Source organism: Cervus canadensis, chromosome 22, assembly GCF_019320065.1.
Source record: "Cervus canadensis isolate Bull #8, Minnesota chromosome 22, ASM1932006v1, whole genome shotgun sequence".
Lineage (NCBI taxonomy): Eukaryota > Metazoa > Chordata > Mammalia > Artiodactyla > Cervidae > Cervus > Cervus canadensis.
In genome coordinates this window covers 51756276-51782617 of record NC_057407.1, presented here as the reverse complement: position 1 = coordinate 51782617, position 26342 = coordinate 51756276, and the positions used below count along the sequence as shown (strand labels likewise).

The window sequence follows — 26342 nt, the reverse complement described above, 5'->3', positions numbered from 1 at the left end:
ACCTGGCAATGCAGGAGACGCAGGTTTGATCCCTTGGTCAGGAAGATCCGTTGGAGAAGGAAATCGCAACCCTGTCCAGAAAAATCCCATGGACAGGGGAGCCTGGCGGGCTACAGACCATGGGGTCCCAATGAGTCAGACACGACTAAACGACAACAACAAAGTAGCTTTTAGGTACCAGAAGATGCTACTGATCCCCTTCCCACTCCTCAACCCTGAACTCCTCCCATTCTTCAGACAGGGAAATGACAAGAGCCTGCGATGCGTTTATCTGTCCTGTTACAGTTGAAGTCGTCCAACGATTCAAATGGAGGCTTTTCCATCTTCCTCCCTTGTGCAGATGATCAAGCTGAACTCAGAGGGGTTAATTCTCCTCCCTGAGGCCCCGAAGCTTGGTGGCTGTGAAACCTGGCTCTGAGTGAAGCTTGGTCTCCCTCTCCAGAGCCCTTACAAGCTGTTATTACGCAACCTGCCTTCACTTCCTGGCTGTGTGACAAGCTCCTAGTCTTATGTGGTAGGGAGTGGCACAATAGCAGCGCAGTCTCCATGCAGGATCACTGAGGTTGGTCTGCCTGAGATCAGAGTCTAAGCCTTGGAGAAGGCTTAGAGGAGAAGGAGAAGACGGCACTGCATCAGCCTCTGAAAGAACTGGAGTTAACTGCGAAGGGAAGTGAGAAGGGCGTTTATGGCAGAGGAATCAGTGTGAGTGCAGGATCGGATATTCAGCCTCCTATTACAGCCCTGAGCACTGACAGCACAGTGGTGAGATGCCTAGATGTTCCTGTAGCCCTTGCCCCACACAAATTCCCAAGACATGCCTCTCTTTGTTGACCTTCTCTGGCCACAAGGCGGCCGCCCCTACACAAGTCGCCCCCGGGAGCTCTAGATAAACTTCCAGCCTCGAACGAAAGGACGCACCCCGACGGAGCCACTGCCTCTGAGCCCATTTGGCTCTGATTGGCTGCAAGACTTGCGCCTTCAGGCTAGCCACTCAGAGGCGCCCGCCAGTTCTCCCTTGCTTCTGATTGGCTGAGAGAAGTGCATGCTCAGACATACCGCGGGCCACAAGCTTGGAGGTAGAACGGCCGTTGACTGGCCGGCGTCGTCATGCGGTGTCTTTACAGACTCGCTGGTGTGTGACAGGTAACTCAGCTGGGGAGCAGAGGAAGGACCGGTCATCAGGAGGTGGGGAAGGGGAGGCTGTGGGGTCCTGGCGGCGGCCCTCAGCCACCTCGGAGCTCTGGAAGGCTGCAGAGCCGATCAAGTGAGGGCCAGGCTATCGGGGGGTACCAGGCCCCATCTCCCCGGAATCTGGCTCAGGGCGTGGCAGTTCACCTGACCTGTGAACCTGGCCCATTTCCTCCCCTCAGTGAGTCTCTGAGTGTGATATGGGGACGAACTAGAGGTGAGGACAGGCCGCTGGGGCCCTGGTCTTACTTGGTGTCGAAGGGTCGCATAGGGGTCAGGGGCACGAAAATGGTTCATCAACCGTCCATCTCCTTTGAGGTGACGATGAACACATTGCTGTCTTCTTGACTCCACACTGATACATTTGTTTATAATTAGAAAGTAATGCAAAAAAAGAAAGAAAGTAATGCATATTTCGTTCTTTGGAATTGGTAGAAAATTGTATATAGTGTATATTTCTCTGGTAGCAAAGAGAAAACTAGCTGTGGCTCCAGTCCTCACTTGGTTGGAAGGAAGAATTGTCAGGGCTAAGCCTCAAGAAGGAGCTGTAGGGGTTGTAGTAGTGACCTTCGAAGAATGGAAGAATGGTCTTTTGGGCTCAAGAGAAAGCAAGGAGATGGGAGTTGAACCCCTCATGAGGGTATTCTTAAGGTATACCTATGAGATAAAGCCTTGGACTCAACTCTTCTCAATCTGTATAATTTTGTCACAAAGGTTATAAAAATTATAATCATATAGTTTGTAACCTTTTAAGATTGGCATTTTTCATACAGCATAATTTTCAGTCCCTCCAAGTTCTTGTAACTTGACCCTTATTTTTAGAGGAGATTGGGGTACTTTGAGGACCATTGTAGGTTGACCTTGAAGTGATAGGAGCTGATCCCTCTTAGCCAAATCTGATGTGAAGAAAAGATAGCTCAGAGCTCAGACACTGGATATTAATCTAGGGTCCATCACTTAGCAACTTTATGATGTCGGCATGGCTTCGAATATGTTTCTCAATTTCCTTATCAACATATGGAAGATAATGAAGAAACCTACCTTATAGAGTTATTGTGAGGATTGAAAAGGATAGTACATATGTACTCAGTAGAGTATATATTATAAACATTCCGTAGTTCATCTTTTAGAGTTCTGTTATTAATCCATTTTACTCATGTCAATGTGAGAGAATAAGATTGATTAATTTATGGCTTTTCATCTTTGAAAAGGCCAACAATAAACTCAGTCTATGTCTAATCTTCATTACCATTATTACTGTGATCTACCATACTAAAACCATCTTCAGACTGGTCATATAACACTCTTAGACTTGATTATTTTGTTTTTTTTTTAGTTCTAGCACTTTATTGCTACCAACCCATCTCCCTCCACCCTTGTGCACACATACTCAGTCATGTAACCCCATGGACTGCAGCCCGCCAGGCTCCTCTGTCCATGGACTTTTCCAGGCAAGAATACTGGAGTGGGTTGCCATTTCCTTCTCCACCCTCTTAGACTTTAGACTACACTCCTAAGCTCCAGTAATCAAAGCAGTGTGATACTAGCAAAAAAGCAGACTTATAGATCTATGCTGTGCCCAGAAATGAATCCATACACCCATGGGCAATTATCTACAACAAAGGTATCAAAAATATATAATGGAAAAAAGACAGTCTCTTCAACAAGTGGTACTGGGAAAACGACAGCTACATTTAAAATAGTGAGGTTAGAATATTCCCTCACACCACATGCAAAATAAACTCAAATGCTTTAAAGACAGACCTACATGTAAGACCAGAATCCATAAAACTCCTAAAAAAAAAAAAAAGAATACTCTGACATAAATCATAGCAATATTTTTTGGATTAGTCTCCTAAGGCAAAAGACATAAAAGCAAAAATAAATGAATGAGACCTATTTAAACTTAAAAACCTTTGCACCACAAAGGAAACTATTGACAAAATGAAAAAAACTATGGAGTGTGAGAAAATATTTGCAAATGATGTGACAGGAATTAATATTAAAAATATATGAACAGCTTATACAACTCAAAAAGCAAACAAACCAATCAAAAATGAGAAGATCTAAATTAACATTTTTACTGAGAAGTCATACAGATGGCTAACAGGTACATGAAAACATGCTCAACTTTGCTAATCATCAGAGAAATGCAAATCAAAACCACAATGAGGTGTCACCTCACACCTGTGAGAATGGCTATCATCAAAAGGCTACAAATAACAAATGTTGGGGAGGATGTGGAGAAAAGAGAACGTTTATACACTATTGGTAGAAATGTAAATTGGTGCAGCCACTGGAAAACAGTGTTTGTTGTTATTGAGTTGCAAAGTCGTGTCTGACTCTTTGCCACCCCATGGACTGCAGCACACCAGGCTTCCCTGTCCGGAAGACAGTATCAGTTCAGTTCAGTCACTCAGTTGTGTCCTACTAACTCTTTTCGACCCCGTGAACGGCAGCATGCCAGGCCTCCCTGTCCATCACCACTCCCGGAGTTTACCCAAACTCATGTCCATTGAGTCGGTGATGCCATCCAACCATCTCAACCTCTGTTGTTCCCTTCTCCTGCCCTCAATCACGCAGGGAATCCTTGCCTGCTGAAGTCTTATCAGGTTGCAAAGTGTTGGACATGACTGAACGACTGAAGTGAACTGAACTGATAGCTGTAACTAACATAGTACTGTAAATCAACTTTTTATTCAATAAAAATAATAAGACAAGAAATAAGAAAATAGAATATCTGGCATTTTAGATAATAGGAAATGCTAGAGAGAAAAAGAAAAGCAGAGTGGGGATTGATAGCATATGTCAGAGAGGGTTGGCATTTTCATTTCGATAAGAGTTGAAGATCTCATTTGGTAATTAATATTTTGGTAAAAGCTTGAAAGGAATGGGAGAATTTATGTATGTGAAGGAAGGACGTTTGAAGCAGAGGAAAAACCAAATGCAAAGGACCTGAGGTGACAACATGCCTGATAGCATGTTTGAGGCAAAGGTTAGTGTGGAGAAAGATAGGGATTGATGGTAGGACATGAGGTTAGAATATTAGGGGTAGAGTCTTAAAGTCATAATAAGGGCACTGACTTGTGTGTGCATGTAACAGTTTCATTTAGGGATAATTCACATACCATAAAAGTCACTTTTAAAAATGTACAATTCAGGGGTTCCCTGATGGTCCACTGGTTAAGAATCTGCCTGCCAATGAAGGGGACACGGGTTCGATCCCTGCTCCGGGAAGATCCCACATGCCACGGAGCAACAGAGCCCATGTACCACAACTGCTGACCCTACGCTCTAGAGCCCGGGAGCCGCAGCTGCTGAGCCCCTGTGCCCTAGGACCCACACTCCACAAGAGAAACCAGTGCAGTGAGAAGCCTTTGCACCGCAACAGAGAGTAGCCCCCTCTCATCACAACTAGAGAGAGCCCACACACAGCAGTGAAGACTCACCACAGCCAAAATATAAAATAAATAAATCTTTCTAAAAAATGTACAGTTCAGTGGCTTTTTGTGTGTTCATAGAGTTTTGCAACCATTGTCAATCAATTTTAGGACACTTGCATCACTCCCAAAAGAAACCCCTTACTCATTAGTAGTCACTTAGCATTCTCTCACTCTCCTCTGCCCCAATCCTATATAACAATGTACTTTCTTTATAGATCCACCTATTCAGGACATCTCATATAAATGAAACAATATTTGGTCTTTTGTGACTGGCTTCCTTCACTTACCATAGTGTTTTCAAGGCTTGTTTATGATGTAGCATATACTAGTACTTCATTCCTTTTTATAGCTGAATAATATTCAATTGTATGGTGATACATCTTTTTATCCGATCATCAGTTGATAGAGATTTGGATTGTTTCCATCTTCTGACTATTTGAGCTTTCATTTACAGGTCTTTGTGTGGATATTTGTTTTTATTTCTCTTGGGTATATATCTAGGAGTGGAATTTCTAGGTCATATGGCAACTCCTTTTGTTTGAGGGAATTCCCACACTCCTTTCTGAAGTGACTGTACTATTTTACATTCCCATAGTGATGTGTGAGGGTTCCAATTTCTTCACAACCTTGTCAATACTTGTTATCTGTCTTTTCAGTTACAGCCATCCTAATGGGTATGAAATTGTGTGTCCTTGGGGTTTTGATTTACATTTCCCTGATGGTTCATGATGTTCACTATTTTTTCATGTGCTTATTAACTGTATCTCTTCTTTGAAGAAATGTCTGTTCAGTTCTTTTATTCGTTTCAAGTTTGATTATTTGTCTTATAAGAGTTTTTATATATTCTAGATACAAGTCGCTTATCAGACATATGTATTTTTTCCCATTCTGTGGGTTGTCTTTTTACTTGATGGTAACCTTTGAAGGTTCGTCTAGTCAAAGCTATGGTTTTTCCAGTAGTCATGGATGGATGTGAGAGTTGGACCATAAAGAAAGCTGAGAAGACCCCCTTAAGTTGGAGGAGGCAGGAAAAAGAAAGAAAGAAAGCTGAGTGCTGAAGAATTGATGCTTTTGAACTGTGGTGTTGGAGAAGACTCTTGAGAATCCCTTGGACTGCAAGGAGATCCAACCAGTCCATCCTAAAGGAAATCAGTCCTGAATATTCATTGGAAGGACTGATGCTGAAGCTGAAACTTCAATACTTTGGCCACTTGATGCAAAAAACTGACTAATTGGAAAAGACCCTGTGATGCTGGGAAAGACTGAAGGCAGGAGGAGAAGGGGATGACAGAGGATTAGGTGGTGGGATGGCATCACCAACTCAATGGACATGAATTTGAGCAGGCTCTGGGAGTTAGTGATGGATAGGGAAGCCTGGTGTGCTGCAGTGCATGGGGTTGCAAAGAGTCTGACACGACTGAGCGACTGAACTGAACTGAACCTTTGAAGCATATACGTTTTTGTGAAGTCCATTTTATTTTGTCTTTTGTTGCTTGTAGTTTTTTAATATGTCTGAGAAGGTTTTGCCTAATCCAGGATTACATTTTATAACTCAAAATATCTTAAATTATGACTAATTATGATTAATTTGAAGATGCTAAATTGTACCTTCTGTCACCTGCTGGTAAGATTCATTACCCTAATACTGCAGTTTTCAAAGTGTGGAATGTGGAGCCCTCTGGTGGGAACCAGAGAGTCTTTTAGAGCGTTCGCAAGTCCAAAACTTAAGTTCATAATAGTGAGATGTTCTTTGTCTTTTTCACTATGTTGATATTTGCACTAATGGTGCAAAAGCATTGGCAGGTAAAACCAGTTGGCAGCATCACCATCTGTAGCTTCTGGAAAATTTCATTGTACATTCTTTAGAATGTAGAAGAAAAAAATTAAAAGCACATATATACAGTTGACCCTTGAACAAAATGACTGACTGCTTGGGTCCACTTACAGGTGGATTTTTTTCAATAGTAAATCCAACAGTACTACACAGTCAGATCCAAAGGTGGTTGAATCCATGAATGCGGAACTGCTTACTTTGAAGGCCAACTTAATTTATACTTGGATTTTTGACTGCATGAACAGACGATGGGTACCTCTAACATAAATGTTGTTCAAGGGTCAATAGTAATTCTACAAATTCTTTAGAATTTAGAAGTTAAAATTTAATGTTATTATTAGTAGTATTATAAAAATAGTTTTGACCTCATGGGCCACTTGAAACAATCCTGGAGTCCCTCTAGGGGTCCACGGACCGTACTCCAAGAACCACTGTCAAAATAGATCCTTTGATAGAAGAATTATTTGAAGTGCACTTTAAATTTCTACCAGTATCACTTGTATATTGAAGAATCTTTGATGTAAAGAAATACTAATTTGGGGGAGGACAGTGAGGAGAAGGAAGGATTTATTACTTCCTGTAAATAAGGAGAACGAGGATCTTTTTCCAAAGGAGTTGCCCCCTGAACTGTAAAATTGGCTAGTTTTTTTGAGGGGGGTAATTTTTAAACCAGGAGTATGTGCACATTCATGAAGGGGCTTGAGCAGAGGGGAATTCAGCATAGAATTGGGGCAAAGGTCAACAGAATCAAGCTTTAGTTGACTGAAGTCAGGAGGGTCAGCGTCATCATTCCATCCTCCACCTGGGTAGGGCCCTTAGTTCCTCCAGAACCGGAACTGGTGTCAGTTGAGTGAAGCTCAAGTTCTTTATGCCTTGTCATAGAAAGAAGTCAGTGAGAGACAAAGTGATAGGTAGGAAGGGGATTTATTTAGAGAGGTGCACATTCCATAGATAAAATGTGATCCATCTCAAAAGATGAGAGCAGCCCTGGGAGAGAGACACTCCGCAGAGTGTGGACCATCTCAGAAGGTAAGAGGCTAAGTATCAATATTTAATTTAGTGTTCATATGTGATTTTCAGTATATATGAAAGGGAGATCAAACCAGTCAATCCTAAAGGAAATCAGTCCTGAATATTCATTGGAAAGACTGATGCTGAGGCTGAAACTCTAATACTTTGGCCACCTGATGCAGAGAACTGACTCATTGGAAAAGACTCTGATGCTGGCAAAGGTTGAAGGCAGGAGGAGAAGGGGATGACAGATGAGATGGTTGGATGGCATCACCAACTTGATGGACATGAGTCTGAACAAGCTCCGGGAGTTGGTGATGGACAGGGAAGCCTGGTGTGCTGCCGGGTCTATGGGGTCGCAAAGAGTCAGACACGACTGAAAGATTGAACTGAACTGATACATGAAAGGCAGTATATTTTAATTTTTAATTATTATACATCACTTTATTATATGTGATCATATATGCATTTATTAGTATATATATAAATACAACACATCCAGTTTCCTGAATAATCTTTACATATTTAAGCTGTATATTATATAGAATCATATATTCCATCATGTATGTATGAAATCTATGATTCTGTGTGTATGCATGTGTGATCAGTCGTGACTGACTGTGACCCCATGGACTGTAGCACACCAGGCTCCTCTAAGACAGTATGTTTTATTTTTATTTATTTATTTTTTTAATTTTATAAGAGTATATTTTAAATTAGTACATTATATCTGTTTTTAACTTTTCTAAATTCTGTGATGAAAAGACTGTACGTGCATATCGTCAAGAGTGTGGCCCTTAAAATAACTACCAGAATCAAGCACTGATTTCTAGCTTGGGTGCAAAAATAATAGTCAGGATCTGTCCTATGGACACAACATCTAGGGTAAAATCTTTATCATTCAACTACTTATGTGAATTTTTCTAGGTTTTAACCTACAGTAATATTTCTCTCCAAACATTCGAAACTCTGTAATAATAAGCTGTGACTGCTAAACCGTAAGGTGGGAGGGAGTGATAATGTTGGTGATTGTCTTGAGCACCTCCCTAGGTAAGAATTTTGAAACTTAACTTCATGAGAAGGAATATTTCTTCACATGTAAATTTTTCACATATTTAAGAATTGTAATATTTTTTGGATTCCCCAAATTAATTCTAAACTGAATTTAAATGTTAGATATAAAATAAATTTGAACTGAAAAGCTGGTTACGTTACTTCATAGCACATAACTCGCGAGAGACCCCAGTATGCAGATGAGGATGTGACAATGAGTTTGGAGTTGCCTTCAACTTTGGGGGAAACAGAAGAAACTGAAGCACAAAACAGAAACTTAGAGAAGCTGAAAGAAGCTAAAGTATTTAAAAACATATTAAATGGGTGAGTTTAAATACTCTGGTTATTTCCTTATTTGCAATATAGTTGGTTAGAAGATTGTGCTTATGAATAAATGATGTAAGTTATGCTCAACATAGAAAATGCATTTCTTTGTTTCATTCTCATAATTCCAAAATCAGTTTTGTATGTTAAAATATGTTTAATATAGCTTGACTGACACTTTTAACCAAATCAGTTCCCCTTCTCAATTATATACGAGTGATCCTTTTCAAAAAGTGCGTTGTTATTGATCACATCTTTCTTTTTTCCTTAAATAAACCAAGACACTCAGGTAAGTATATATTAGAATTGCTAACAATATATGTGCATATCCTATAACATAAAATGAGCCCCATTTAAAAAACAGTATGCAAGAGGAGGGCTTTTATGATGCAGATACAGTGGTGTTCTGTGGATATTACATGAGCTTTTTATTACATTATGTCATTGTGTAGGTGTGAGTACTGCTTATATAATATTTGCACCCAAAAGTGTATGTAAATAGGAACTCACACACAAGTTCACACACACATATTCTTGTTTGATAACACAAACTATTAAACAAAGTATTCAAAGTATCATTTTGTGTTATATAATGTTTAAATATTTTCAGAAAAGAGCGAAAGTTAATTTTTGACATGACATTTTTAAGTACCATAGATAATGTATGAAAAATGTTTTCTGATTAAAAATACATTTTATTTTATACTAGGTATCACTCCTTATCTTGAAATGTTCTCAAATGTCATAGCACGAGAGAACCACGGTGGCATTGTGAATATAAGGTAAATACTCAGTCTTTCCCAGGTGACGCAGTGGTAAAGAATCTGCCTGCCAATGCAGGAAACATGAGACGTGGGTTCTATCCCTGGGTTGGGAAGATCCCCTGGAGGAGGGCTTGGCAGCCCACTGCAGTATTCTTGCCTGGAGAATCCCAAAGACAGAGGAGCCTGGCGGGCTACAGTCCATCGGGTCATAAAGTCGAACATGACTGAAGCGACTTAGCATGCATGCATGCAAACACTCAGTCTTTTCTATTCATCTCCTTATCCACATTGACTTCTGGCACTTAGGAAGGCTTGGCACATCCCAGCTCTTAGCCCTGTGGTGCTAACGTGTAAGCAGATTCTGGAAATGAGTGTTGATGTGTGAATGTCAGGGAAATGGCAGGGCTCAAGGAGGCCAGAGGAAAGAGAAGCGGGAGGACAGGGATACCTGTTCCTAAGAGATGGGCGAGATAGTGTCTTGACATCTGGGAACGCTGAGGAGGGTGTAACCCTAAGGGAATATGGCCCAGTGTTTCTCCTAACTGCTTCTAAACAGTTTTGTTTTTCTTTATTGAAAACCCTGGGTTTTGCAGCTCAAGGCTCCATTGTTTAGCACAGTATGGAGCCATTATTTTTTGACAGATTTTTCACCTTTTCTTTTTACACTAGCCCAAAAGAAGATGGCAGCAACAGACTGTGGTACACGTCTGCACTCTTTTCCAGTCTCCACGGCCACCACCTGCCTCCACAGGCCCCACCTGAGGATTCTCAGAGCTGCAGGATCGAGAGTTTTTTCCAGCTTCTATCCTCATGGTGACTCCCCATGCAGTTTCTTGAGGGCTGTGGTAAACCATTTCTCTGTAATAAAAATACCCATGATACTCTTTTCTCTACTGCCTCTTTGAAATGTAAGACTGGCAGTATTAAAAAAAAAAAGATGGCAGTATTAAAATTGCTTATATTGAATGTACTGTCATTTCCAAAATTCTTCACATGGTCAAATAAAAATATTCTCTTTGAATATGCAAACCTGTATTTTATATTTTGTATTCCCGACTGTGTTTAACAAGGAGGGATCGAACTTTGAGTTAAGGAGAGAGGAAGAACCCCACAGGGCTGACTTATAGGTAGAAAGTCAGGATTGGAGGGAATTGGCTATTCCAGAGACAGGATTTGGTGGGTTGTATGTGTGTTGGGGGGGCTGCCCTGGTGGCTCAGTAGAAAAGAATCTGCTTGCCAATGTAGGAGACTCGAGTTCAATCCCTGGGTCATGAAGATCCCCTGGAGAAGGAAATGGCAAACCACTCCAGTATTCTTGCCTGGGAAATCCTATTGGAAGAAGTGTTGCTGAAGCTGAAGCTCCAATACTTTGGCCACCTGATGTGAAGAGCAGACTCACTGGAAAAGACCCTTATGCTGGGAAAGATTGAGGAAAAGGAGAAGGGGGCGGCAGAGGATAAAAGATGGTCAGATAGCCTCACCGACTCAATGGACATGAGTTTGAGCAAACTCCGGGAGATAGTGAAGGACAGAGGAGTCTGGTATGCTACAGTCCATGGGATCACAGAGTCAGACACGACTTAGTGACTGAAAAACAATGTGTGTTGGGTGGTAGTTGCTCTGGAGGAGGAAAGGACTATATAGTAGGCTCTGAAGAACTGATGGAACATGTCGGTGTCTCCCAGTATGGAAGGGGCCTCTCTAGAGTCTCGGCTGCTCCGTGAAGACTCTGCAGCCCATCAACAGTGTCCCACTGTTCTTTTATGCTAGTTCCCAGAGTTAAACAACTATAAAATCACCAGTGGGCGTAGAGTTGCCGGGGATGGGGGTGGGAGTTGGAGGGGTGGTAGACAATATTTGGGGGGCTTCCTAATAGTGTAAAAAGTCTCTCTCTGAAAGAAAGTCATTGAAATTGGCCTCCATACTGAGGAATGGTTCAACAAACTCATAAATCAAATGATTACAGATATATTTCTACTGATTGGGTATAGCAAAGATGAAAAGGCAGGAGTGTCTCCCCAGCCTGTTCCAGTGTTTGACTTTCTTTATTGGGTGAATTTGAAGAAAGAGATGAGCACTGTTCTTAGATCAACAGCTTCTTCTAGACTGCCAAGCAGAAGCCAAGGGAACTGACGGAGGAGCTGCGCTGCTGAGGTGGCTGCCGGGAGTGGGGGTAAGTGTTTGGCACCGCCTGCTGATCAGGGTTGAGCCGGAAGGGGGCAGTTGGCCCTGAGCAGCTCCCCTGAAGCCCCATGGTGTTCCCTGGACTGGAGGGCTGCAAGTCAGCACCCTTCCACGTGTCCTTCAGACAAGACCTTCGTGAACCTGAGCCAGGCTGGAGCAAAGCCTTTCAGTTGTTATCTGCTCCCCACCATATTTTCTCTTACTTTTTCCTCTCTGGGCCACTGGGGGTGGGGATGTCAGAGGTCAGGGTTCCGGAGCTCAGGTTGGTGGGAGGGCTGAGTCCTACTCTCAGAGCACCAGGGGGTTCACTGAGGCCAGACCGTGGGGTGTCCGAGCCTCACCCAGAAACAGATCCACCTCAGAGTAGAATGGCCTCTGGCCGGCAATCCTGGGCAGTGTCTTCCCCTCAGTGGGTCTCCAGCTGTAACATGGGGACCGCTTGTGTGGGAATGAGGTCATTGGGCTCCAGGCCTCTTCTGGTGTCAGCGGTTGCTTCTGGGAGGAGTAAGACTGCTCCATCTCTTTGAGATGATAGGATTTGTTCCTTGATGAACATTGGCCTCCTGCCTTCTTACTGACACATTTGTTCATAATAGAATAATGCCAGTTTTGTTTTCAGAATTTGACCATACTTGGGTGTTACATATATTTCCTTGAATCCAAAGAGGAAATTAGCTGTTGTCTTCTATCGTAGCCTGATGGGAAGGAAGAACTGTCAGGGTTGAATTCAAAGAAGGCGTGTTGCACACTGGCTCTAAGCTAGCCCTGGTTTGCTCTGGGTCAGAAGAAAACCGTCAGGAGCTCAAAAGAAAACATGGAAGTGGAAGTTGACTACCCCATGGGGTGTTCCCCAGAGCTTCTGCTAGCTGGAGCCTTCAATACATTTGCATCACTGTGGTCACAGGGAGAGCTAACGTTCAGCTGGAAAGAAAAGCATTGATGAGGTTATGGTTTCTCTTATTTCACAGAAGGCTGCTGTCAATGGTGACTTCAGCCTTTGTTGGATCTCAGCTACGATCAATGTCCGTCCCCACTTCCTGCGCTGAGCATCACCGTCCCAAACTGGTTTCCTCCCCTTTCTCCATTCCTTGCCTCTGACCCCACTGTCTCCTTAGCCTTGCCAGTGAGTCCCTCCTTTGTGGCTTCATTTGGCAAATACGATTGGCAAATATCAACTATTTTCAGGAGCCTTCCTTTATTCCAACAAGCAGAGCCAGGTATGATTTCTGTTCTGTTAGAGAATTGTGCTCAAATCTCACTTATTCAGTATTATACTTTATAAAGTATCTCTTTACTTCATTGCACACTTCTGTTCAAATCTTTTTTATTTGTTGTTTATTTTTGGTTTTGGTTGTGCTGGGTCTGCCTTGCTTTCTCTGGTGGTGGTGAGCAGTGGCCACCTTGCAGTTGCCGAGCGTGGGCTTCTCACTGCGGTGGCTTCCCTTGTCGTGGAGCACAGGGCTCTAGACCCACGGGCTTCAGGAGTTGCAGCACAACGGCTCAGTAGTTGTGCACAGGCTTAGTTGCTCTGTGACGTATGGAATCTTCCCGAACCAGGGGTCGAACTCGTGCTTCCTGTATTGGCAGGCTGATTCTTATCCACTGTACCACCAGAGAAGTCCTCAAATCTTATTTTATATAATGTATCTGTCATCATTATCTTCTCACATTGTCATCTTCTCCATGGGACTGTGAACTGGTGCCCTGGAACATGGATATTCCCTCTTGAAATCCTCACTGTTCAATATGTAGGAGATGTTCAGGATATCTTACTGAATCATTGAATAAATTTTCACCTAGGAGAATTGGTCATAGCTTAAATACTTAGGAAAAAATCCCTTGCTTTTGTTTTTATTATTGTTGTTTGCTAGGAAGACTGCACATTATTCCATTATCATTTATTACTAATTATAATTTCTATTTGGTGAATTTTTACTTTTGTATCTCTTGTCCACTACTGAAGTCCTAAGTTTCTTTTCTTTTTTCTATTTAATTTTTATTGAAGTATAGTTGATTTAAATTTCTTTCTTATTTCATATAAATAATTTGTATAAGATAGTCATTCAGCGAATAATATTAAGCATAATCCCATGTGTGACATTGTTTTAGGTGCTAGAGATGTGTAGTTAACAACGAAACAAAAATCCTTGCATGTTGGGTAGGATTTTTCTACAAAACCGTCTGTCCTGAGGGTTTTTTTTTTGTTTGTTTTTTAAAAAATATTTATTTATTTGACCATTCTGGGTCTTATTGCGGCAGGCAGTTGCGGCATGCAGGACCTTTGCTGCGGTGCACAAGCTTCTTGCACGTACTTGGAGCAGGTGGGTTCAGTAGTGTGGCTTCCGGGCCCTAGAGCGTGCAGGCTTCGTAGTTACGGTGCATGGGTAGTTGCTCTGAGGCATGTGGAATCTTCACAGACCAGGGACTGAACCTGTTTTCCCTTCATTGGCAGGTGGGTTCTTAGCCACTGTACCATCAGGGAAGTCATGATTTTTGCTTTTTGGTGGCGCTTTGCAGCATGTGGAATTTTAGTTCCCTCAGCAGGGATTGAACCTGCACTCCTAGTGAAAGCTTGGAGTCTTAACCACTGGACTGCCAGGGAAGCCTCTGACCACAATTTTGGTTAAATGGTATTTTATGATCATGTCATTTATACTATCCTGCAGTCCCTTCCCCTATCAACCTCTTGTATAATTCTCTGGAATCACTAGGAATCAGCTCTAATTGCCCTGCGGCTTGGGAACCAGATGACTAGGGACAGCCCTTCTGTCTCAAGCCTACAAAGTTTCTCAACTTAGTCACCAGAGAACTCTTGAAAACTAACTAATCCCAACCTGCTTGCCATATATAACCTGCTCCCTACAACTCAACTTGTTACTCTGTCCTTGGGTCCACCCGCTGTGTGGCCCTGCCTGGCAGCCTTCTCATTTTAAGCTGTAAGTTAGACTGTTTTATCACCACTGCTCTGCAGCAGAGTTTCATGGAGTGCTTCCTGAAGGCCTTGGAAATTTTTAGCTTCCAGTGTCAGACTTGCTGGTCCTGTGCGTGGCTATGGGGATTGTACTTTGATGTCTTTGGTCTTGAAGTAAGGCTTGGTCCACCAGGGGGCGCAGTAGTCTCATGCTATTGCTTTGCTTCCTAGTGAAGGTCTGTGTGGTGAGGCTTATCACCTTGCTTTGGAGAAGGGTTTGCCCTTGGTGTTTCTGTTGGTCACCTTCTCCTCTGGTCAGGTTTCAGAAACTCAGCTCAATGCAAGATTTTGTCCATGAAATGTGTCTCTGGCTGTGTTGCCTTGAATGCACCACCTCCCCTCTATGGATTCTTAAAATGTGATCCTTTTTTTGTGTATGTGTGGGGGTGGGAATATTGCTTAGTTTTGAAACCCTTACTGGAGGGAAAACCTATTTCGTGTTTCTTCAGGACAGTATCATTATTACTTTGCAAACCTGAAGAATGACTTTCTCCAGAACAGTAACTTTTGCAACTTGGAAACCTGAAACCTGCTTTTAACCTGAATACTGACTGTGATTGTGAAAATTGATTGTGGCCCACTAAGTCTAAATCAAAATATTTTCTGGATTCCTAATGAAGGCTAAGGGAAACATGCCAGGCTCAGCCATTTCAAGACACGAAGCTAGCATATTCCTGTATGTTTTATGCAACCTACTAATTTTCACAGCTGGTGCCGCTTTGAATACCTATCTGGACCAGACACCATGCTAAGTGTTTTACAAACTTTGGCTCATTAATCCTCCCACAATCTTCATGCATTATCACTCCCTTTTTTACAGATAAGAAAATTGAGGTTCATATAGCATACACGGTGGCCCTGACTGGGCAGACATATGCGCTAGCCAGCACAGACTCAGAGCTCTAACTTACTCACACATGGGGCCAGGGGCCTGTCACATGGCCAGTCAGTCAAGGGAGCACCAACTGGCTTTAAGGGACCATTTCCAGACCCATAATGACCAACTACCACTGATGATGATTTCAACATCCAGATAACACCAGTTCTTCTAGAATCTCATCTCTTCTCCCCGTCCATGCAGGGGTCCACAGAGACTTGGACAACACACTCAGATGGCCTTGCCCAGGGCAACTTGTCCCTCAAGGTTTCTAATTCCATGGTGGAATCTTCCTCAGGCTCTGCATTTCAATATGTCCATTTTATAGGTTACTCTGTATACTGGGTGTCCATGTATTTGTCCAGTTGTTACCCAGTCAGCCCGTATGGACCCCTGCTGGGGCCCTAGCCCGGCTGAGGCCCCCACCTCAACAGGGGAGGTTCTCACTCCTTTCAGGTTCATGCAGCCAGAGACTAAACCAAAGCTGAGACTGATGTAGCACAAGCTTTATTCAATGGCCTGAGAGTGGAGAAGTGGGAATGTGTTTTAGAGGAGCTTCTTCCCAACATGGCACAACTTTGGACCATGGCTGGGGGCAAGGGTATCATTTAGTAGCTGATGTAGTAAAATCAGTGTAGAATGAGACTCAAGGGCTGCTGGAGATCAGATTCATCTTGGTTCCAACTGGTTCCATATGGGTTTTTGGTTCTACTGGTTCCATAGATTCCCTTCTCTGGACCCCGTGACTTAAAGATATGCGTTAGCTCCTGTCCACAGGTCTGGTGTCAGCTCTGGTAATAACATATACCTGAGACATTTTTACTGTCTATCTGCTTCCAGATATCTGCTTCATGGTAATATTAGCACTGGGAAAGCACTACAATAAGGAACTGTACCATGCTCAGCATTTAACCTGAGTCCAAGCCACACATTCCCCGAGCTTCTTTGTCCATTCCCTTTTACAGATTCTCTGTGCTTCTGGCTCTGCAGTTTACCTGGGGGAACATTGCTCTAGCTTAGGAGCCCTCAACCTCAGTACTGCTGGTCTTCCGGGCTGGGTGACTCCATCGTGGAGGGCTGCCCTGCATGTGGTAGGATTTTAAGCAGCATTTCCAGTGTCTTCCCATTAGAAGCCAGAAGCAACTCCCCCACCCTAAATAAATCTTACTCTTTTATACATAAAGCATATATATATATATATATATATATATATATATATATATATATATATATATATAAAACAAGCATACTTACTATTTATCTGTGGTATTATTATTTATTTTGGCCATACTGTGCATCTTGGTGGATATCAGTTCCCCAACCAGGGATTGAACCTGGGCCACAGCAGTGAAAGCAATAGAAAACACTAACCACTAGACCACCAGGGAACTCCCCTATTTATACGTGGTATTAAAATATTTTGTGGAGGATTTCCGTGGTAGTCCAGTGGTTAAGACTGCATTGGGGAACTGAGATTCCACATGCCACGTGACGAGGCAAAAAAAAAAACCAAATATATCATGGGGAGGTGATGACGAAAAAAATGTGTGAAAAGACTCCTTGGGATGCGGTGATTAAAAAAGGTTGATAAACACCACTCTAGTTCAATTTTTCAGTTCTTATTCATGCAACTTCCTCAGGAAAAATGACCTTTGTGGCTCTTTTAAAAAAAGCTGAACCAAAGAGCCAAGCACCTGTAGACACATAAAAGGAGACATCTGAGAGCTGGCAGAGGCCAAGGGCGCCACATCCAAAAAACTTAGACCGATGTCAGCCCCTTGGCTATGACTGGTAGGTGAACCCAAAGAAACGCTCAGCCAGGACCACCGTCCAGGGGAAGCGCTGCCGTTTCTAAGTAGAAGAGGCTTGGGGGAAGGGTCTTCCTGTGGTGCGGGGGGCTTGGAGCTTTGTCGTCATGTCCCTTACACCAGACTGAGGACATTTATTGACTAGGTTGACCAGAGCCTCCATGTCACTGCCAGACACACACATCTGAATACACTTCCCTGCTCCTAACTATTATTCTTAAATAAATCTGGCTTCTCACTCTGACCTCCTCAGATCCCACTGTTTAGAGAACATATCGTGGCATATCTTGGTTGCTGGTCACGGTGCATCCAGGATGGGGAGATAACAAAACAGCGCGTTGATCCAGAATATAAAGGTCATCTCTAGTGTGCATAGCCAGCTAAACTGGAAAAAAGGTAAATTAAAAATCCAACAAATTTTAAAACATGAAAAAGTTTCTCTCTTGAAAAACTGACTTCTCCGATCTAGCAGAGCACAAACCTTCCCAGCTTTCAGTTTGGGGAAATGAGTAAGTAACCTGAACCCAAGCGGAGAGTCAGTCATTTTCTGCTTCTTACTTCTATCAAAAAACCCCACTTGAAGTCAGCGTGCGTAGATGGGCGAGGAACAGACTCGGTATTCACAGGAAGCCACGCGCCCTTCAAAGGCACCTGTCTGTCTTAGCGCGCTGCTTCTCGAGCAAGTCGGGCACTGCCTCGCAGACCTGCCTTGGAGCCGCTTTCAGAAAAGCGAGGTAAGGGGGCAGATGGTGTGGGTGCTTAGATTCTCGGACCCTGTGCTGCTCTGCCCACAGGTGTGTGGGGTTGGAAGCGCTGAGAGCTGCCCAGGTGGGCGGCCAGCCGATGACGGGCATCCCGGTCACTCTGCTGGTTCATCCTAGACGGCACCTGTCCTTACGGCTCACACACAGCCCTCCCAGCCCTCATCTGACTGGCTCTCACAGGCTTAACAGTGCTCTCCTCCCGCACACATCTGGCCTAAGCCATGTGCTCAGAACTCACAGTTAATTTTCATTCACCATATATACTTTTCCACTTCTGGCTTCTGTCAAGACTCCCGGCTCAAGAGACACCAGTCAAGTAAGGGTTGCAGAATAATTCCAGACATTTACCAGCTGTGTCGACTTCTGTTTTGTCTCCTGATAATTTCCTAACACCTCAGCCTCTCTTATTCCTTTCATGTTCACTGGTAAAATGATGGCGGTAGACCAGAATTGTTATTTGTTTAATTGGAATTGATAATCACTTAACACAATTTTTTTTTTTTTTTGAGAACCTGCGATGCCCCAGGTCTTCGGCATCCCTTTGCAGGAATAAATCAAAACCTCTCTATTGAGAAACATGTAGTTTGGGTGTTTGGGTGTGTGGTGGTCAGAGCGGGAGATGGGGAATGTATGTGGGATTATTGAACGATGTGATAGGGCTTTGATTAAGAATATCAGGGTGCCACTAAGAAGGATGCAAGGAGAGGTGGCCTTGAGGCAGAAACCCTCCTGCATTGCTCTGACTCACATGTGGACATGTGTGTAACTGTCAGAAGGTTTTAACCTCTTCATCTGCCAGTTTAGATCGGAAATGAGGGTGGTTGAGCGTGTGTGTAAGGTTAAGACTCTAACCTCATCTGCCAGTTTAGATAAGAAATGAAGGTGGTTGGGAAGGTAGAGATTTTATTTCTGGCTATGACGTGCCTTTTCTAGATCTATCCTGCTAATTGCCACTCTGATAGCATTCGTGCATAAAATTGATCTTTATATGCAGTTCTGATGAAAAGACCAAAAATTTCCCTCAACCTACCCAACTGAATACTGCCACCTTCCATAGGGCTTGGAAAAACACGTTTGCTGCTTTAGTGTCAGATTGGCCCGGGAGTGGCCAGCCACCCAGCCTGGGAGTCCAGGTGTGTTCCAGGTAAGACAGCGCTCCAGAGCAAACACAGGACTTGGGTGTGGTGTGCTGGGGCCCACTTGCAAAGTGCTCAGTAGCTGATTGTTAAATCTTCAGAAATGTTGTGGGACAGTTGGTGATCTGACCTTGGCCACGGTGGGAGTGTTTGGGCTTCCCCAGTGGCTCGATGGTAAAAGAATACGCCTTCAATGCAGGAGATGTAGGTTCGATCCCTGAGTTGGGAAGATCCCCTGGAGAAGGGCATGGCAACCCACTCTAGTATTCTTGCCTGGAGAATTCCATGGACAGAGGAACCTGGTGGGCTACAGTCCAGGGGGTTGCAAAGAGTAGGACATGACTGAAGCGACTTAGTACACACATGGTGGGATTGTTTACACCATGGGAACCAGCCCGAGCCACACATCAGAGCCCCCCAGCCCCACCTCCTCACCCTCCCAGACCTGGTTCACCTACAGCACATCACTGGGACTTGGGGCCCAAAGAATACATTCTCTATGTGGCCGTGTGGTCTTCAGAAGATGCTTAACTTCTCTGAGACTTTTGTGAATCATCTACACCACAGCTCAGTATGGTATTTGGCTTAGAATACCAGGTTTTTGTTGGAAGGGGTGTAGGAACAAGAATACACGACTGGATTGAATACACAATACCAGCGAACATGCTATGAAATCTGTAAAGTGCAAAGCACACAGAAGGAATTAGAATTTTAATACAAAAGCAAGAGGTCGACCTGGTTCCTTTCTAGCCTGATGATTTACCTAAGTCATCTCTGAATTTTGGGCTTTACAATCTGAAGGGGAAACATGCATAGATTTTCTTTCTTTTTTTTTTTTTCCTTTCATGTCAGAAAGGCCCGGGGCTGCGGTACTGTTTGGCAGGTCATCTGGTCTTGTCATTTCTGTGAGTGATTTCAGTAAATGCCAGACTAGCTTTCAGAAATACATCCTTGAAAAACACCTATTGAAAGAAGATTTTACTTCTCCCGCTTACAAATGGGAGAACCAGAGCTCCCAGCAGAGGGGTAGGGACAGTGGCAGAGCTGGAGTTTGGTATCTGTCTGCCGCCAAAGGGCAGGATTATTTCACTGTGGCTGCACTGCTCTTCAGTTCAAGGACCTGAGCCCCTCAATGCCGGAAGCTTGGGAAGAGTGTCTGATGATCTGGGCGAAGCAGCTGTGCTCTGCACACAGCACCGTTCTGATTTGTTTCTGTTCTTATAGAAATCTGTTGGCTCTTCCCCTCATTAGGTTCTTCTGGTTGGGCTCAGACCTGCCTTGAGGAGCCTGTAAATCTGAAAATGAACCCCACGGATACAGCAGAAACCACCCTGGATGAAAGCATCTATAACAGTTATTATCTCTATGAAAACCTCCCCAAGCCTTGCAACAAGGACGGAATCAAGGCATTTGGGGGGCTCTTCCTGCCCCCACTTTACTCCTTGGTCTTCCTCTTCGGTCTGCTTGGAAATTCTGTGGTGGTCTTGGTCCTGTTCAAGTACAAGCGGCTCAAGTCCATGACTGATGTGTACCTGCTCAACCTCGCTATCTCAGACCTGCTCTTCGTGCTCTCTCTCCCTTTCTGGGGCTACTATGCTGCAGACCAGTGGGTGTTCGGGCTTGGCCTCTGCAAGCTCATTTCTTGGATATACCTGGTGGGCTTCTACAGTGGCATCTTCTTCATCACACTCATGAGCATCGATAGGTACCTGGCCATCGTGCACGCCGTCTTCTCCCTGAGAGCCAGGACCTTGACTTACGGGGTCATCACCAGTGTGGCCACGTGGTCAGTGGCTGTGCTCGCCTCCCTCCCAGGCCTCATGTTCAGCACGTGTTATACTGAGCGCAACCACACCTACTGCAAAACCAAGTACTCTTTCAACTCCACGAGGTGGAAGGTCCTGAGCTCCCTGGAGATCAACATTCTAGGGCTGGTGATCCCTTTGGGGATCATGCTGTTCTGCTACTCCATGATCATTAGGACTTTGCAGCACTGCAAAAATGAGAAGAGGAACAAGGCAGTGAAGATGATCTTTGCCGTGGTGGTCCTCTTCCTGGGTTTCTGGACCCCTTACAATGTGGTGCTCTTCCTGGAGACCCTGGTGGAGCTGGAGGTCCTTCAGGACTGCGCCTTTGAGCGACACCTGGACTATGCCATCCAGACCACAGAGACCCTGGCTTTTGTTCACTGCTGTCTCAATCCTGTCATCTACTTCTTCCTGGGGGAGAAATTTCGCAAGTACATCGTACAGCTCTTCAAAACCTGCCGGGGCACTTTGGTGCTCTGCCAATACTGTCGATTCCTCCCAATGTACACTGACACCCCCAGCTCATCTTACACACAGTCCACAGTGGACCATGATCTCCGCGATGCTCTGTAAAAACTGAAAACACAAGAAACAGTTAATAAGCTTCCCAAGTTGAGAGCTTATTTAAAATTGCATCAAAGTAACAGTTTCCTGAACAAGTACAGGGGAGAAGAATTACATCCACTGCAAAAAGCAGGGCTTCTCACCTGGAAGTCACATTTTCTTCCTGCCAAGCACAAGTTCAGCGTGACCAGAGTTCCCCTGGACCGAGACATCCTTCCTTGCTGCGCCAGGCTTTCCTGCAGGGATGAATGAACCTGAGACAGTCCTGAGCATGTTTCAGTGAGGAGAGAGATGATTTTGGAAAGGGAAGACCATTCCCTTCCAACCTGAACTCATGGGATTCTTTTTTTTTTTTTTCATGGCATTCTTTAGAGGGGTTTGTAGAGCATTGACTGGGGAATAAAGCGCTAATTCTTGCTGTGAAAATGAGGCCTTTAAACTTTTACTAGCTTCTGTGAAACAATATAGAAAAACTTCGGCTTACTGTCCCAGTGGTTTCCTAATCATATATCTGAAGCACGGTGTACTCCATGAAGCCAGGTGTCTGCAGAAACGAATAGTAAAGGCATGAAATTAGATCTGGATTCTTTTATTGTGAAGGATTATTTGTTAATGAAAGCCAAACTTCCAATGCTGAGAACAAGTATAAGCTTAAGAGGGCATTAGAATGGTCTGATTTCTAAACATGAAATGCAAGGCATTAACAAATCTAAATGTAACTTGTGGAAATTCAAACACAGTTTCATGTGCTTGTGGTGTGTTTTATTTTCATTAATACATGAGTATTCAAATTTAAGAAATAATACATAGGCCCAGATATATTTATTTGGGGTCCTTTACTCATTTACAAACATTTCCTTCAAAACCAAAAATAACAAGGACTAATCAAGTAAGACATAGCTTCCTTAATCATTTCAAAGTGCGTGCCATCAAGTAAGGCAAAAATAATCCACTAAAAGTTAATGCTGATATGGCATAAAAATGACTTCCAAAAAATTTGGAATTGTGAAAAGTGTCATCTTTTAAAATATTGACCCTGGTTTTTAACTTTTGGATGATTCAAGATTTCAATCAGTCACTTCTTACAAGTCATTTTAATTATGTAATTAGTCATTAAGAGAAATCTCTGTTCTTACAGCCTTAATCAGAATTAAGACTTACAAAGTCTAAGGATATCTGTAATTGCTCCAAAAACAAAACCTATTTTGCAAACTATTACCTGAGTTAACCAGTTTAAAATGCTTCTGTAAATTTACACATTATTGCATGCTTTCCATTTATAAAGAATGCATTTCCAAAAAAACTTATTTTCAGAAGGTGATTTTTAACAGAGTAAGTTGATATTGCCTTTTTAGAAATACAATAAAAGACAATAAATAAACCTGTGCATAGTTTTTCCTGGTTATGTGTATGTTTGGTCTCCCACTGGGGATGAGCATCTGAGCCGCTAATGTTCCCATTGTCTGGCTTGATCATCTTTGCTACATGTTATAGAAGAGATCCATGTTCCCGAGAGGAAGAATTAAAGGCTTCAGTGTTAAGATAATAACCACTTGAGATGGAGAAAGGAGTCACTACTCATCGTCACAAAAATGCCTGGGGATGAGAGTGGATGAAGAGTGGGGACAGGAGGGGTTCCTGGGCAGTCCTTACAAAACCCCCACATGACATGGCAGGGTCTGCAAATTATACTTCTGTGTTTCCTTGTGTGTCTGAGCCATTAGTCTCCTCTCTTAGCCTTGGTTTCCTCTTATCTGTAAAGCAGAATAGAGTTCAGAGTGATTGAAAAAGCAGATGACTACTCAAAGTATCTATGTGCCTTGGTCATAAAGTGTGGTTTTGAACTTCCCAGCCAGTGGCTGCCTCTCCTTTCCTCTTAGAGCTTGCAGTTTCGTTCATTTAATCAGGAGGAGACAGAAATGTAAGGACACCAAAAGACAAAGACTAACCAACAGGGTTTTACTGTCCCTTTAGTGTCCATCACATCTAATGCTCACCGAAGCTGTAGACCACACAACTCTTGCGCCCCATCCGAGGATGGGGTCACCTATCACCTCCAGTACCTCAGGGCCTCCCTTGCTCCAAAGTTGGGAGCTGTCCCCTCAGGATGGGAATTCAGAACCTCTGGTGATACCCAAACAACCCTCTCAGATCACTGGAAAGAAAGTTCCTTCCCCTTCAGTAACAAACATAGAAAACCCAGCTTGATTTCTACGCAAAGTTTGTTTATGCTTTTTTTTTTTTTTAAAGGGTGCCAGGACCAACAAGCACCAGCTACCCAAGAACCAAAAAATTATACTTCCAAAATCTCTTGATGTTGATTCTGCAAAGAACAAGAGCTGTCCTACGTGTGCCTCTTGTGACAGAAACACTTTTTAAGGTGGGTGTAACTATGTTTTCATTAGGAACATTAGAACCATTTTTCTCTTGCTGCACCATGTCTAGCTTCTGGGGAACACAGTTCAGTTCAGTTCAGTCACTCAGTTGTGTCTGACTCTTTGCGACCCCATGGACCACAGCACGCCAGGCCTCCCTGTCCATCACCAACTCCCAGAGTTTACCCAAACTCATGTCCATTGAGTCGGTGATGCCATCCAACCATCTCATCCTCTGTCGTCCCCTTCTCCTCCTGCCTTCAATCTTTCCCAGCATCAGGGTCTTTTCAAATGAGTCACAGACTAGGTGTAATTTCTTTAAGAACAAAAGAAAGAGGTTTGCTTTTCAGGCGATGTCATTGTTTTAGAATAAGATAGAAGTTATGGCTGCACAGCATTGTGAATGTACCAAATGCCACTGAATTGTACATTTAAAACCATTTTGATTTACTTTTATTTTTTGATCACACTATGCAGCATGTGGGATCTTAGTTCCCTGACAAAGGTTCAAATCCTTGGATCAAATCCCCTGCAGTGGAAGCCTGGAGACTTAACCTCTGGATGGCCAGAGAAGTCCTGAATGGTAGGTACAGTTTTAAATGATTGGTTTTATAGTGTATGAATTTTACCTCAACCACAACAAAAAGAATAATAAGAAATAGCCCTGTCAGTATCTGTCCCATAATAGGCACTCAAACTCTATTAAATAAAAAAGTGTCACCTGCTTCCCAAGAGAAGGAAGAATGCTGGGTGATGTATAGACCTTATGAGAGATTTTTCATAAGAAACTGTCATAACACTCTGGGACATTTTATGCAATGATTTCTGATTTGTTGGGAGTCTGTCTTGTACCACGCAGAACGGTAGGTAATGGAGAGTAGAATAGGATAAAGGAGCGGGCTCTGCACATATAGATTGTAACCTGAGAAGGGGAAACACAAATACAAGATCAACTCCAAAGCAAGCAGGACAGATACAATAACAGAGTCACAAACAGAATGCTTTAGGACCCCAGACGAAGAAGGAATCAATGTCAAATGTCAAACTTCAACTAGCTTTTGAAGTTGGCCTTATAAGAGGAGCGTGATTTTGGTGAATGGAAAGGAGGAAGGACATTCTAAGTTGGTGAAATTGCACATGAAGAGGCAGATATTGTGTCAAGACCACCCCTGGTGGTCAGGGAGGGGTGAGTAGGTTTTTGTAGTTAAAGTGAAGGGGGTCAGGTGGGGAGAGGAGCAAAGGAGGAAAAGCTGAGACAAAAGAAAAATCAGGACCTCATTTTTGGCAGCAGTTTTGAGCTCCTGGGACAGGGGCCATCCTGCAACAGGCTGGAGGTGACTGTTGGGTTGTGGGGTGCTGTCCACACAGCCTGTGCAGAATGAGGAGCACTCATCCCATCCGCTCCGGGAGCGCTGACACTTGGCGCTCTCAGTTGGTCTCTTCAGGACTGTCCTCCCAGGGCGGCAGCTCACTTCCAGTGCCTGGGTCTGCAGGGGAGAGACTCGCTTGCTCCCTGGCTTTAATTTGGGACATGCTGATAAGCCATTCCAACCACGGAGCTGCCCGTGAGATTAGCTGAGCCTCTGTTGCAGCTACATTGTGGTAACAACTTCTTAACAACTTCTTCTACGGCCCAGTCCTGCCTCCTTCATGCCCTTACAAATGCTGTTCCCAAGAGGACTCCCCATTAAATCTCCTGTATGTTCATCTCAGAGTCTCAGAGTCTGCTCCCAGGAACTCAAGTCTAAAATGGGAATTCTGAATCATCCCCTAATATAAATGGAATTGACCCCAGGTGTGGGAAAATGAGGATGCATAGAGTTTGCATCAGGCTGTCCTTTCATCACCCTCTGGCTATCAACCCCCTTTGACTCTTGGTTCATGTGCTTCCTTTAGTCAGCCTCACGTTTGCTGTCATAATTCGCCTGCCTCAAACCCGAGCCATCATCCCTACACCATTCTCTTTCTGTTATAGTAACAACTCAACTCTACCCTTGGCCATGAGGTCCTGTATTCTGCACTGGTCTGTGGCTTCCTGGACTCAAATGAACCAGACACAATTCCATTCACTTCTGGGGTCATGATACTTCACTCCTGGATGGCCATTATCAAAAAGTCTGTAAACAGTAAATGCTGGAGGGAGTTCCCTTATGGTCCAGTGGTTAGGGCTTTCACTTTCACTGCTTTCAGTGCCGAGGTCTGGGTTCCATCCCTGGTCGGGGAACTAAGATCCCACAA

At 43.6% G+C, this 26342-nt stretch overlaps 1 protein-coding gene, 1 long non-coding RNA gene and 1 other non-coding gene across 5 annotated transcripts; 2 read left to right on the top strand and 1 right to left on the bottom strand.

The window, feature by feature from the left end:
- The first annotated feature begins 1037 nt into the window (after nucleotides 1-1037).
- Nucleotides 1038-10646, top strand: LOC122424662. Its single transcript, XR_006264493.1, has 4 exons — nucleotides 1038-1143; nucleotides 8699-8853; nucleotides 9563-9635; nucleotides 10287-10646. It is a non-coding gene; the product is annotated as an uncharacterized LOC122424662 (long non-coding RNA).
- A 1034-nt stretch (nucleotides 10647-11680) lies between these two features.
- Nucleotides 11681-23392, top strand: CCR4 (C-C motif chemokine receptor 4). 3 transcript variants are annotated; one of them, XM_043443373.1, is made up of 3 exons: nucleotides 18145-18191; nucleotides 19279-19365; nucleotides 20609-23392. In XM_043443373.1, exon 3 carries the CDS (start codon nucleotides 20659-20661, stop codon nucleotides 21736-21738), a length of 1080 nt encoding a protein of 359 aa, XP_043299308.1. In that variant the 5' UTR covers nucleotides 18145-18191; nucleotides 19279-19365; nucleotides 20609-20658; the 3' UTR covers nucleotides 21739-23392. The 3 variants fall into 3 exon arrangements, with proteins under 3 accessions (XP_043299309.1, XP_043299307.1, XP_043299308.1); XM_043443374.1 differs by lacking the exons at nucleotides 18145-18191; nucleotides 19279-19365 and adding an exon at nucleotides 11681-11790; XM_043443372.1 differs by lacking the exon at nucleotides 19279-19365 and having other exon boundaries at nucleotides 18064-18191.
- Nucleotides 23393-23976: 584 nt separating this feature from the next.
- Nucleotides 23977-24106, bottom strand: LOC122425228. Its single transcript, XR_006264773.1, has one exon. It is a non-coding gene; the product is annotated as a U11 spliceosomal RNA (small nuclear RNA).
- Between the last annotated feature and the right edge of the window lie 2236 nt (nucleotides 24107-26342).

Excerpts from the sequence above, each read along its gene's own strand:
- CCR4 (XM_043443374.1), top strand. The coding sequence starts at position 20,659 with ATGAACCCCACGGATACAGCAGAAACCACCCTGGATGAAAGCATCTAT.